Below are 12304 nucleotides of genomic sequence, written 5' to 3'. Positions count from 1 at the left end.
TTGCTTTTAGTTAGCTGTCTCAACTAGAGGGCCTTGTGTTGGGGAGAAGTGTATGCATGGTCGACTTAGGCATTAGGCACAGTAGGCACAAGGCCCACGGTCCTTTTGGGGGGGGGGGCATGAAAATGTTCTGATTTCTTTCAAAACCAGAAGAAAAAAATGAATATAGTCCAGCCTGGATTCTATTCATCTTTATACCAGTACAGTCATAAAAAATAAAGTAACGTATTTTGATGGTGGAAGAGGCCCAGAAGGCAAGAGTGTCTTGGGTCCACAGAAGTCATGATGTGGCCCTGAGTTGCATGTGCCACACTGAGTTGTAGCAGTGACTCAATCAGACCGCATTCTGCTCCCTGGGCACGTTCCTTGAGCTCTCCTAGAACTCGTTCTCATCTGGAACAGGGATAATGATGGTATCCACCTCACTGAGTTTCTGGGAGCGTGAAAGGAGAAAAATGCACGTGGAATGTGTGGTACAGTGTCTGGGACACAGCAGATACTCATTAGATACTAGTTACTGCTCTCGTGATGATGATTTAACTTGGCTGCCTCCGCCTGCAAAATGGAACCCATTCATTTAAATGGTGACCTTTTGGCCCTGGCATCCTCTCCTGTAGTGAGGTCAGTGCACACAGAGTCTTCAGGGCCAGGAAAGAGAAAGGCATGGAATGGCGAGGTGTGATCCATGGGAACTGTGGGCACCCGGCATGTTCATGCCTTACCTCAAACTATTCACTTTCAAAACTGGGAGGGCTGCGCTAGTCAAATCAAACGCAAACCAAAGACTGCTTTGGGTTTTGGTTTCACATCATGTTGACTTGCCAGTTAACGTGAAAATCTAGGGAAACAGAGCAAATCAGATGGTAAGTTTCTTTGACCTTTTAATTTTTTTCTTATTTCCTTTTTTTTTTTTTTTAAGAGAGCGAGAGAAGAATGGGGGGTGGTGGGAGGGGCAGAGGGAGAGAGAATCTTAAGGGGGCTCCATGCTCAGTGCAGAGCCTGATGCAGGGCTTGATTTCACGACCCTGAGATCATGAACTGAGCCGAAATCAAGAGTTGGATGCTCAACCAACTGAGCCACCGAGGCGCCCCTACATATCTCCTCTTTAAAAATTATGGTAAAATTCACATGGTGTAGAATTAGTTATTTTAACCATTTTAAAGTATACAGTTTGGGGTGCCTGGGTGGCTCAGTCATTAAGCGTCTGCCTTCGGCTCAGATCATGATCCTGGGGTCCTGGGATCAAGCCCCGCATCGGGCTCCCTGCTCCGCGGGAAGCCTGCTTCTCCCTCTCCCACTCCCCCCGCTTGTGTTCCCTCTCTCGCTGTGTCTCTCTCTGTCAAATAAATAAATAAAATCTTAAAAAAAATAAAGTACACAGTTTATTGGTATTGAGTACATTCACAATATTGTACAACCTTCACCACTATCTAATTCCAAAATATCTTTGTCACCCCCCAAAAGCGGTCACAGTATCCCATCTTTCAGCCCCTGGCAATTGCTAATCTGCATTCTGTCTCTATGGATTTCCCTCTTCTGGACATTTCATATAAATGAAATCATACACTATGTGGTCTTCTGTGACTGGCCTCTTTCATTAGCCTTATGTTTTCAAGGTTCATCCATGTGGTAGTGTATGTGTTAATACTTTGCTCCTTGATATGGCCAAATAATATGCTGCTGTATGGATAGATCACATTGGCTTATCCATTCATCCATTGATAGACACTTCATTTTTTAGGTGTTTTATGAAAGCATCATGGCTGTGAGTGACAAGCTGACTTTCTGCACACTGGCGCTTTACAAAACCATTGTGCAGGACCTGCCTCCCACCCCATCCAAGTTCCATTACATCTTTAATCTTCGGGATCTCTCGAGAGTTTTTAATGGTCTTGTCCTCACGAATCCAGAGCGGTGAGTTTGTTTTGTCTCACTAACATGTGGCCCATTGGTATGATGATGCTTTTTCTTACTCTTTTATGACAGAGGACTTGTCAATGAACTCGATGAATCAATGTATCACTTATTCACCCACTTCTCGTTTATGTTAAATGAAGAAAAGAGTTAAATGCATGGTTAAGGCCTGATGACTTGTAAGCCCTTGACTTGAAGACAGGTGGAATCCAGAAAGGCAGATGTATGGACACGTGGACAGGTGGATTTAGCCCCTCAGTGGGACTGCTCTACTAATCATTTGTTCCTAGTTCTAAAGTTGCCTTTTGTTCAGGCAACTGAAGTGTTTGCAGTTGCTGATTGGTTACATTACGTGTGTCTTTGGGAGAAGTAAGCACAGAGGACAGAAAGGATTTAAGTCTGGGTATAGACATTTTCTTGTTAAAGCTGGACTTGTGTATTTATGTTAATGTATACTTTATGTGGATTTGCAAGCATAGTCCGATTTTTGTGGATTCACGTTGAGTCCACAAAATTTTGAAAAGTGAGTTAGTTGAGGGCTTTCCACATACCCAGACTTATTCTCAGGTACCCTTGAAGGGTTTGGAATGATAGTTCAGGAGAAGACGGCTCCAGGTATGTAGCAGGGAGTGAGGGCTCTTTGTCAGAAACCAGAGAAAGTTCTAGAACTGGGGCCAGATGGAGTTGGTTCTTAAGCGGCCAGTGGCCTTGATGCTGATTTTAAAATTCATATATTACAGCAAGTAGGAGCCGTGTCAGGTATACATTTTATGTCACTTATGTCATTTACAGATAATGTTCTTTTTCTTCCCGACCAGAGGATAAATTGTAGATGATTTTATGGTCTTTACACTTAATTTGTTAGTTTCCATTAAATTTCATTCATGTGCGAGGAGAGGGAGAAAAGGACTATAGAAAAGTCTTCCTTTTCTGTGCCCCGTGTATCCATCTGAAAATAGTAGCATGTGGCGCCTCTCTCTCCAGATGACTTTGAGACTGATTTTGCCCCTTCCATCATGTAGGTTCCAGACAGTGACCCAGATGGTGAGAGTCTGGAGAAACGAGTGTCTGAGGGTCTTCCACGACCGATTAATCAATGAAACAGACAAGCAGCTGGTCAGTACCTCAAAATAGACCAACAAATTCAACTCTGGGTGAAATAAACAAGTGTAGTAACCCCCCTCCCCCACGATGCATTTTTTTTTTTTTTTTTTTTTTATAGTTCACCAATGGAGAAAAATATACTAACAACAGAAGTTGACCGATAAGGGAGGGTGGCTTATTAAGTGCCTTGTAGCACCTGGAAAAAAAGAATTATCTCAGATAATCTTAGCGTATGTTCTTTTTCTGACAAGTTTTAGCACACCTATGTTGTTGAGTCTGGGTCCTTAAGTGGTCTTCTGTCAAAAGGTGCAAGACCGCATAAGAGACTTAGTTACGGAACATTTTAACGACGATGTGGAGGTGGTGATGCGGGATCCCATCCTGTTTGGAGACTTCCGGATGGCCTTGCAGGAAGAGGAAACACGCATTTATGAAGACATCCAGGATTATGAGGCAGCCAAGGCTTTGTTTCAGGTGTGGATGGGGATGATCTTCTCCATGGGCTCACGCTTCCTGGGAGCGTTTCTCAGGGGAACCAAGCACTGCACGGGTGCTCAGGAGGTGGAGCTGAGAATACCCATGCCTCTGTCTCAAGATTCAGAATGTAGGCTTGTGTCCAGTCCGGTGATTACCACGTCCAGCGGTACACGGAATGGCCTGAGGAATGTGTTAAATGAACGGGCCCCTGGGCTCACCATTCTGAATTTCCCTTCTTCAAGCCCATGAAGGGTCCCAGGATTCCAATGCACAGCCAGGTTTGGGAACCACTCAGCTGACTCTCTGATAATCATTTTCATTTTAACTCATGACTTGAGCCCTACAATCAGCTTTGGCTTACTGCTGGCTGATCACAAACCAGCAGATCAGAACCTTAGCTGTGAACACTAGATTTAGTTCCGTAAACCCAGATGATTTAATTATTTCAACCACTATAGATTATTGAAAAGAAAATCAGTCCTCCGTTCTTAATTCCTCCTGGACAAAAGGAAATAGTCTGTCTCTTAAAATCCAGTGATACTTTTCAAAAAAAATTTTTTTAAATTCAGGAAATTCTTGAGGAGTATAATGAAAGCAACACCAAAATGAACTTAGTTCTCTTTGATGATGCTCTGGAGCACCTAACCCGTGTGCATCGCATCATCCGGATGGACCGTGGCCATGCTCTGCTGGTTGGGGTTGGAGGCTCTGGGAAGCAGTCTCTCGCCAGGCTGGCCGCCTTCACAGCTGGCTGCGAGGTGAGTCAACCTCCTCTCCCAGAAATAAGTTTGTTAAACCAATTTCAGCTTTTGGTAGTTCATGCAAATACTGGAATAATCTATAACAGATCATAACATGATGTTTTTATGGAGTGTAGAGTTTTTTTTTTCTTGTTATTATTTTAACTGAATGTCCAAAGAATCTAACTTTTGTATTATCTTTGGAGTGGAGACTATGACAAATCAAATTTGAAAGTCAAACATGAGCAAGTCTTGTGGTTTCTCGTGTGTATTCATATGGAGGAGAGATTGGCCCAAACCTCCGTGGACCCAGCATTCGGGTCAGCAACTTGCTTCCTGGCCGTTGTATCTGCACGACCAGCCCACACAGTTCTGGGCCATTCTTAGAATCTCTTTAAAAAAACAAACAAACAAACAAACAAACCCCAAAGCAATAGCTTTATTGAGATATAATTCACTGGTCATACAGTTCACCCATGTGCAATTCAGGGCTTTTTGGTATATTCACAGATCCACACAACCATCGCCGTAGTGTATTTGAGGACATTTTTGTCACCCCCAAAAGACATCCCATGCGCCTTAGCTTTCTGCCCTTCACCCAGCCCTAAAAAAACACTCATCTACTTTCTGTCTGTAGACTTCCCTGTCCTGGACTCTCCTGTGAATAGAATCATAGAGGATGTGGTCTTTTGTGATAGCTTCTCTCACTTAGCGTAATGTTTTCAAGCTCCCTCCATAGATCAGTACTTCATTCCTCTTTATGGCCGAATTGTGTTCTGTTGTCTAGATTGACCACGTTCTGTTTACCCCTTCACCCGTTAATGGCCATGCGGGTTGTTTCCACCCTTTGGCTGCTGTGAACGGCGCTGCTCTGAACGTTCACGTACAAGTCTATGGGTCAACACGTGTTCTTGTGTCTCTTGGGTAGACACCTAGCAGTGGAATTGCTGGGCCATATGGCAGTTTCATGTTAAATCACTTGAGAAACTGCCAGATTGTTTTCCAAAGCGACCGTACCGTTCTCCAGCCCCACCAGCACCTTGTCGGGGTTCCTGTTTCTCCACACCATTCTCAGAATCTTCCAGTGAGCTCCCGCCGTGCCCACTGGCAGTTCACTCCCAGGGGCCTCTCCAAGTGGAGATGTGTACCACGCAGGGAGGCTGAATTTTGAAGAAGAGTTGTCTCTACAATTCACTTGTTTATTTTTGAATTCGTTGCTTTTGCTTTAGTGTCATATCTAAAAAGTCATTGCCAAGACCCATGCATGACAATGTGAGATTTTTTTGTTAAGCAAAGGTTAAATATGGGTGGTGAGGACAGTGGCATTATGTCATTCATCTTGCTTGGTTTGTTCATTTAAATGCCTTAACAACCAATAGCAGCCACAACAAAGGATTATCCTGATTTATGCTACTGGTAATGTCCATTTTCCCCTGTTCTTGCCACCGCTGGATACTGTCATTCTGGTATTTGCCAATATTATAGGTGAAACATAGTATAGTTTAAATAAGCATTTCTTCAAATTCATAGTGAAATCTGAATATCTTTTTATATGCTCATTGGACATTTGTCTTTTCTCTTTTGTGAGCTGCCTTTTTATGCACTTATTGATTTGTGAGAACTCTTTATACAGAAGAGCAGTCAGGGTTAGTTGAATGAATCTAGCTTGCAGTATTTCACAAATATTGACCTTTTGTTTAAAGCATTTCTTGAAAAGTGAAAATTTGGTCGATTTATCTTTAAAATCTGATACAATGTGTGAGCGAGGGGCGCCTGCGTGGCTCAGTCGGTTGAGCATCTGACTCTTGGTCTCGGCTCAGGTGGTGATCTCAGGGTCGTGGGATCTGGCCCATGTAGGCTCTGTGCTCAGCGGGGTGTCTGCTTGGGATTCTCTCCCTCTGCCTCTCCCCCTGCTTGCTTTCTCTCTCTCTCTCTCTCTCAAATAAATAAATCTTAAAAACAGTGACCAAAATGTCATTGTTTTACAATTGTACCTTTTTCTAGACAAGTTGATTTTTTTCTGTTGATGGGTCTGGGTAAATCAGACATAACTTTCCTCTGAGGTAGTGGTTGTGCGTCTTGGCCTCGAGGAATGGCCGAGAGAGGGTGCCCGAGGGACCGGGTGGGGGGGGGAAGGATGAAGGCGAGCCGGGCTGTTGCTGGGCCCCGCCCGGGGAAGTGGAGGGGAGGCTGCGGGGGGTGGGATCCCAGTGAGCGGTTCATGCCAAGCGGTGTTAGGAACTGTGGTGGGAAAGCAGAGAAGCTGCACCCGGGGAGGACGGATGGGGTCTGCAGGCGTCAGATGGAACCGGAGACCGAATATTTGGCTGAACGTCGTCCGTGTTGTCTTGAGCGTGTGTGTGTGTGTGTGTGTGTGTGTGTGTGTGTGTGTGTGTGTGTATGTGAAGGCCTGTGCGACCACGTGAGTGTGAGTGTGGAAGCGCACCGAGTGCTGTGCAGGGACACGTGAGTGGAACAGAGGGTGCGTGTGCCCCTGTGCGTGGGTGTGAATTGGGGTCCGGGGAGGCTGGGTACTAGGGACGTTCGAGTTCCTGTAAGTCTTCTGAGCTGTTTCGGAGCTGACAATAGGCTGCTTGCAGTTAACATGTGTATGCCCCCGGGGCCAAGGGAAATGAAGGGAGAAGAGGTGACTGAAATTTGTGTCCTCATTTACATTTATGTCTATTTTGTGCGTAGTAAGATTTTTAAATTTAAGAATTTGAAATGGCTTCTTCCTTAGTTGCCCTACACATCTTTCTCACGATCTCTCTCATTTTCGATGAACTCCGAACGAGACTGTGCCCACACGTTAGGGTTGTGCTTGTGTGTGTGTTCCATTTTTCCTTTTCCTTCGTGGTTTGGCCCATCTTCTGCTTCCTGCCCCCCCGCCGTCCCCATTCCTGGCTGTCCCCCTGCCCTGTGACTCAAATGATTTAACGACCGAAGGTGTCCTTTTCTCGGCCGTACTCACGTGATTCCCACCTGCACAGACCTGTGTCCCCTGCTCACACTGTCACCCCTACATGTGGGTGCACACACAGCATCTCTCTGTCACCGCTCGTCTGACACAAAGGGATGTCCGAGTTTCCTTCGTCCTGCGTTTCCCACTCGGCAGCATTTGTGAAGATGGCCCGGGTCGTCCGGTTTCGCTGTCACTCGTGCCCCCGAGACGGCTGCACAGCCTGCCCCTCCCCCCCGCCATTGGCCGGCGGTCTCACCACTGCTGTGCTCTTTGTCGGCAGGTGTTTGAGATCCTTCTGAACCGAGGCTACTCTGAGAACAACTTCCGGGAAGACCTGAAGAACCTTTACCTCAAACTCGGGACCGAGAACAAAATGATGATCTTCCTGTTCACGGACGCCCACGTGGCCGAGGAGGGCTTCCTGGAGCTCATCAACAACATGCTGACGTCAGGTGCTGGGGGGCTGCTCCCGCGAGGGGCGGGCCGGCTGCTACCAGGGCAGGTGGAGGGGCCGCTCGGCGCACTCCTGGTGGGTCACGTAGAGCAGATTGGAGGTCACTCTCGGGGCAATGATGTGGCCTAGGCTTATGTTTTCACGGGTCCCTGCCCCGTGGGGTCCAGGCAAGAGGGAGGTGAGAACGGGAGAGGGTGGCCGGTGACCTGGGTCTGGACGGTGCCGAGCGGGGGGTGGGGGCAGTGGGAATGGAGGGAAGTGGGTGGATTCACGAGATAGTTTGGAGGTGGAGCCAGCAGGACTTGCACGGATCGGATGAGGGCAAGTGAGGGAGAGCACACCCAGGAGGCTCCCAGTTTCTGGCTGGAGCGAGTGATGAGTGGTCCCGTTGCTAGGAGGGGAAGACCAGCTGGGGGCTTGTGCCGCTCAGGGTGTGTGGAGTGTTACACGTACAAGAAATCCAAACAGGACATCGGAGAGTGTATTAGCTAGCGTGCTAGGACTGCCGTAACCGGTGACCACGGAATGGGTGGTTGAAAACCACAAATATTTAGGGCGCCCGGTGGGCTCGGTCGGTGGAACGTGCGACTCTTGATCACAGGCTTGTGAGTTCGAGTCCCAAGTTGGGGGTAGAGATCACTTAAAAAAATCTAAAACCACTAACATTTATTGTCTCATAGTCTGGAGGTCCTACACCATGGTGTTGGCAGGGGTGGTTCCTTCTGGGACTCTGGGGGAGACTGTCCCAGGCCTCTCTCCAGCTTCTGCCGGTCTCTGTGATTTCTTGGCTCGTGGATGCCTCACCCGGGTCCTGCCTTCACACTCTCCCTGCATGTGCATGTCTGCCTTCACACCCACAGTTCCCCTTTTTATAATAAGGACACCGGTTGTATTGGCCTAAGACCTACCTCAATGACCTCATTTTAACTTGATGACTTCCGAAAAGACCTTGTTTCCAAGTGAGGTCACATTTTGAGGTCCTGGGGACTTCAACGTCTCTTTTGGGGGGGAACACAAACCCCTAGCAGATGGGTGGTTGGATTGTAGGGGTCTGGCTCTCAGAATAGGGGCCCAGGGCGGAGATGTCAAGAGAAGAGGGGGAGTGGGCCAGAGGCTGAGATGGTAGGAGGAGAACCTGGAGCGAGTTCCTCTATCTCTTGCAGAATACATGGCTATGATCTAATTACAGCGGAAGGATGCAAAGCACCATCAGCAAAGGGGAAGAGGTACACGGGGGGACGTCTGGGGAGCCGGGCACAGGCTTCCAGAACCCTCTTTCTGGGCAGTCACACAGGACACGTTTAAGTCCTCTCCATCTGACTGCGACACCCCACGTGAAGTGTCGTCTCCCATTAGAGACTCAGGACCCAGGGGGTTCACTGGGGGCTGGTCACGTAGGCACCTGCTGCCTGGCACCGACCAAGATTCCAGATTTCCAGAGGAGAAGCAGGTGGTCTGCATAGACCACACTGTTTGTAGGTGAGCCACTTGGATCGATGAACGGCGGTGGGAACCCTGCCCAAGTCCAAGTTCCTGGACGCCGGCCAGGGGCCAACCCTGTACGAAGGCCTTTGTAAGGAGCACAGCCCCAGGCCTGCTGTGTCAGCTTGGTTCTGTACAGGAACTTACCAGATATTAAGTAAGAATGTGTGGTACTAATTTGAAATGGTGTAGTTACGGGTAAGAGCACATCCCACCCGGCGAGAATCTGGCTGCTTTCTTGTCGTCAGGGGGCTCTCTCTGCACCTTCCCATTTACTTCATTATTCTGGAGTTCTCATTAGGCCTGATCCGCTGTGTTGACTCTTGGCCTTTCCCACATCACACTTTCTCGTGTGTCTCCGAAACCGGTCCCTTCCCTCACGTCCCCTTTACCGTCCATCAGAGCCAGACCCTCATCGTGTCTGGCCTCGACCCTTCACACACATCTCTGTTGATCTCCCGGCTTCCTCAAACCCTGCCGTCCGAGCACGTCACCAGCTCCCTTTCTCGGACGCTTTCGGTGCTCTGGGTCTCCGCAGGCTGGCTTCTGTTTCTGCAGCCCGAGTTCCTCTGCCCCCCTTCTGTGCCGTCCTGCTGCTGCTTGCCCAGCCTGTTCCTCCTGCCTGCCACACTCTCTGCCACTCTCTTTAGTGGCCTCCGTGGTTGCACGTGATGGAAACTCAACTCCGATTGGCTTACATGAAATTAAAGAGAAATGGGGCAGTCAGTATTGATTCGCAAAACTGAAAAAGTCCCGGGGCATGGTTGGATTCAGAGGCTCGAAAGAGATTGGTTACTAATTCGTCTCTCCCCGACCCCATCTTGGCATTACTGTTGTTCTTGTCTTTGCATTTTTGGATTTTCCCAAAGTAACTAAAAAAAGCCAAAACAACAACAACGAAAACCCCACAGATGGGTACTAGAAGCTCCAGGTTTGCATGCTCTTTGCTCAGCCTGGGTGGACGACACTCTCTTTCCCAGATGTTGTGGCCGGAGTCCTCAGCAGGGCTCTGATCGGCTGGCTTGGATCACATGCCCACCCCTGAGCCCATCCCTTCGGCAGTCGGCGCAGGGGTTCTGATGGGGCAGACCACCCAAACCACAGGCAGGCGTAGAATGGAGAAGTGATTCTCCTCCAGTCTAGTGCAAGTTCCCCGATTTTAGCTCCTGTGCGGTGCAGCGTCTCCCTCCCCTGAGAAGCCTCTTTCATGGCGGCAGCTTCAAGGCTCCTGAGTGCCCGGCGCGTCTACAGTCCAGGCTATGGACAGGGCATTTAGCACACGCTCCCTTGGGTTGGCATCGGACTTTGCACGTGTGGGTTTCAGGCTCATGACCAGGCGGGGACATGTCAGCCCCATTTTCTGTATCTGTAAACCACCCCTTGTAGGGCTGAGGTGTATTTTCTTTGAAGGCTGAGAGTGTTCCAGGGGCCTCGCTTAATAGCACCCCACATGGTCTAGGTTATTTATTTTCTGAAGCCCTTACACCTGGCAGCAGTTTCTCACTGATGACATCAGCGGCTCTCTTGGGCATTACAGGCTGGTTGGCAGCACCCTTGGTTTCTACCCGCCACGTGCCATTAGCCCCAACACACACCCATAAGCTGGGGCAACGAAACATGTCTCCAGACGTTGCCAAATGTCTCTTAGGGGGCATACTTGTCCCTGGTTGAGTACCCCCACTCTGACGCTCATGATCACCCTCCCAGGTAAGCGGGAAGCATTTATTCCTCCCATTTCGCCAATGAGGAGATTGAGGCTCAAAGGGATTGACACACGCCTGTGAGCCTCAGGGCTCAGAGTCAGGGCCCAACCCTGCTCCTTGGCCTTGGCATCCTCTGCTCCTCCAGGGACGCTGTGCTTCTGTCATTTCAGTGCCTAGAGAGAGGATGACCCCGAGGCTGAAAAACCCAACGTGTCTTTGTTTTCCAGGTATAGTACCGGCGCTTTTCCCAGAAGAGGAGAAGGAGACGATCCTCAGTCAGATCGGACCAGAAGCCCTGAAGCAAGGGACGGGCCTGGCCAAGGAATCCATGTGGCAATACTTCGTGAACAAGAGCGCAAACAACCTGCACATCGTTCTGGGCATGTCGCCGGTCGGGGATACCCTGAGGACCCGGTGCAGGAATTTCCCAGGTGCCCCTGAGCTGAGCCTGCACAGCCATTCCCGCCACCCCCCTCCCCGCCGCCCCCCCCTAGCAGGGCATTCCCGGCAAAGCAAAACATGGCATGGGCCCTGCGCTGGAATGTGGGCCCTGCTCAGCTGACCCTCACAATGGCCAGTCGGCTCTCAGGCTGGGCGCTGTCTTCCCACACCAGGAAATGCTCCCAGGCCCCGGTGTGCGGCCCGTAGTAAGCTCTCTGCTCTCCTCTGTTTGGACCATCCTGCCAGCCTTGCAGAAGGTGCAGTCCTGGACTTCTGGAGCAGAGGTTCTGAAGTGGGGGGTGATTTTACCGGCCCCCTCTCAGGGACATTGGTCAATGCCTGCAGACGTTTTCGCTTGTCGCATTGGGTGGGTTGGGGCGCGTGCAACCGACATCCAGTTGATAGAGGCCAGGGTGCTGCTGAATGTTCCATGCTGCACAGACAGTCCTGCCACAGAGGACCATCCAGCCCAATGTCAATCATGCTGAGGTTGAGAAACTCTGCTTTGGGTGAATTAGTCTTGGACACGTCCAGCTCTTTCATCAGTGTGCTGGGAGCTGAAGAGTGTGTCGTGGTCCTTGGGCATCTCAAGGTTGCAGACTGATCATCTCTTTTGTCTCTCCTTCTTCTCAAGGTCTTGTAAATAACACCGGGATCGACTGGTTCATGCCCTGGCCTTCTCAAGCCCTGCACGCGGTCGCTAAGTCATTTTTAGGTATGTGACCGCTAATGGGGGGGCCACATTAATGGTACAACAAAATAACTTGTTACCACTTTTCTGACTTGGAATTTTGGTCCAGTAGGATCCCTTCACCATTCACCCCCCATGGCCATGAATGGTTTTGAAGTTTGTCAGTGTATTTTTGGCTTATACTGTGTTTTAATCTAAGGGGATTTCGGGGGGCTGGGGGTGCTTAGGTGGCTCAGTCAGTTCAGCATCTGACTCTTAATTTTGGCTCAGGTCATGATCTCAGGGTCCTGGGCTCTGAGCCCTGCATTGGGCTCCACACTCAGCCGGGAGTCTGC

At 49.3% G+C, this 12304-nt stretch overlaps 1 protein-coding gene across 1 annotated transcript in view; it reads left to right on the top strand.

Annotated features, from left to right (window-relative positions):
- The window catches only part of DNAH10 (dynein axonemal heavy chain 10), a 131685-nt gene that overhangs the window by 88039 nt on the left and 31342 nt on the right, over positions 1-12304 (top strand). Inside the window, exons 48-54 of the mRNA XM_027575699.2 lie at positions 1743-1915; positions 2938-3031; positions 3326-3493; positions 4066-4254; positions 7479-7650; positions 11065-11268; positions 11913-11993. Coding sequence (XP_027431500.1) covers positions 1743-1915; positions 2938-3031; positions 3326-3493; positions 4066-4254; positions 7479-7650; positions 11065-11268; positions 11913-11993 — 1081 coding nt within the window. The remainder of the gene's footprint in view (positions 1-1742; positions 1916-2937; positions 3032-3325; positions 3494-4065; positions 4255-7478; positions 7651-11064; positions 11269-11912; positions 11994-12304) is intronic.

The sequence above is a fragment of the Zalophus californianus genome, chromosome 14 (genome assembly GCF_009762305.2).
Source record: "Zalophus californianus isolate mZalCal1 chromosome 14, mZalCal1.pri.v2, whole genome shotgun sequence".
Classification (NCBI taxonomy): Eukaryota; Metazoa; Chordata; class Mammalia; order Carnivora; family Otariidae; genus Zalophus; species Zalophus californianus.
The sequence above is the reverse complement of the archived record's forward strand: the minus strand, read 5'-3'. Positions and strand labels throughout refer to the sequence as shown.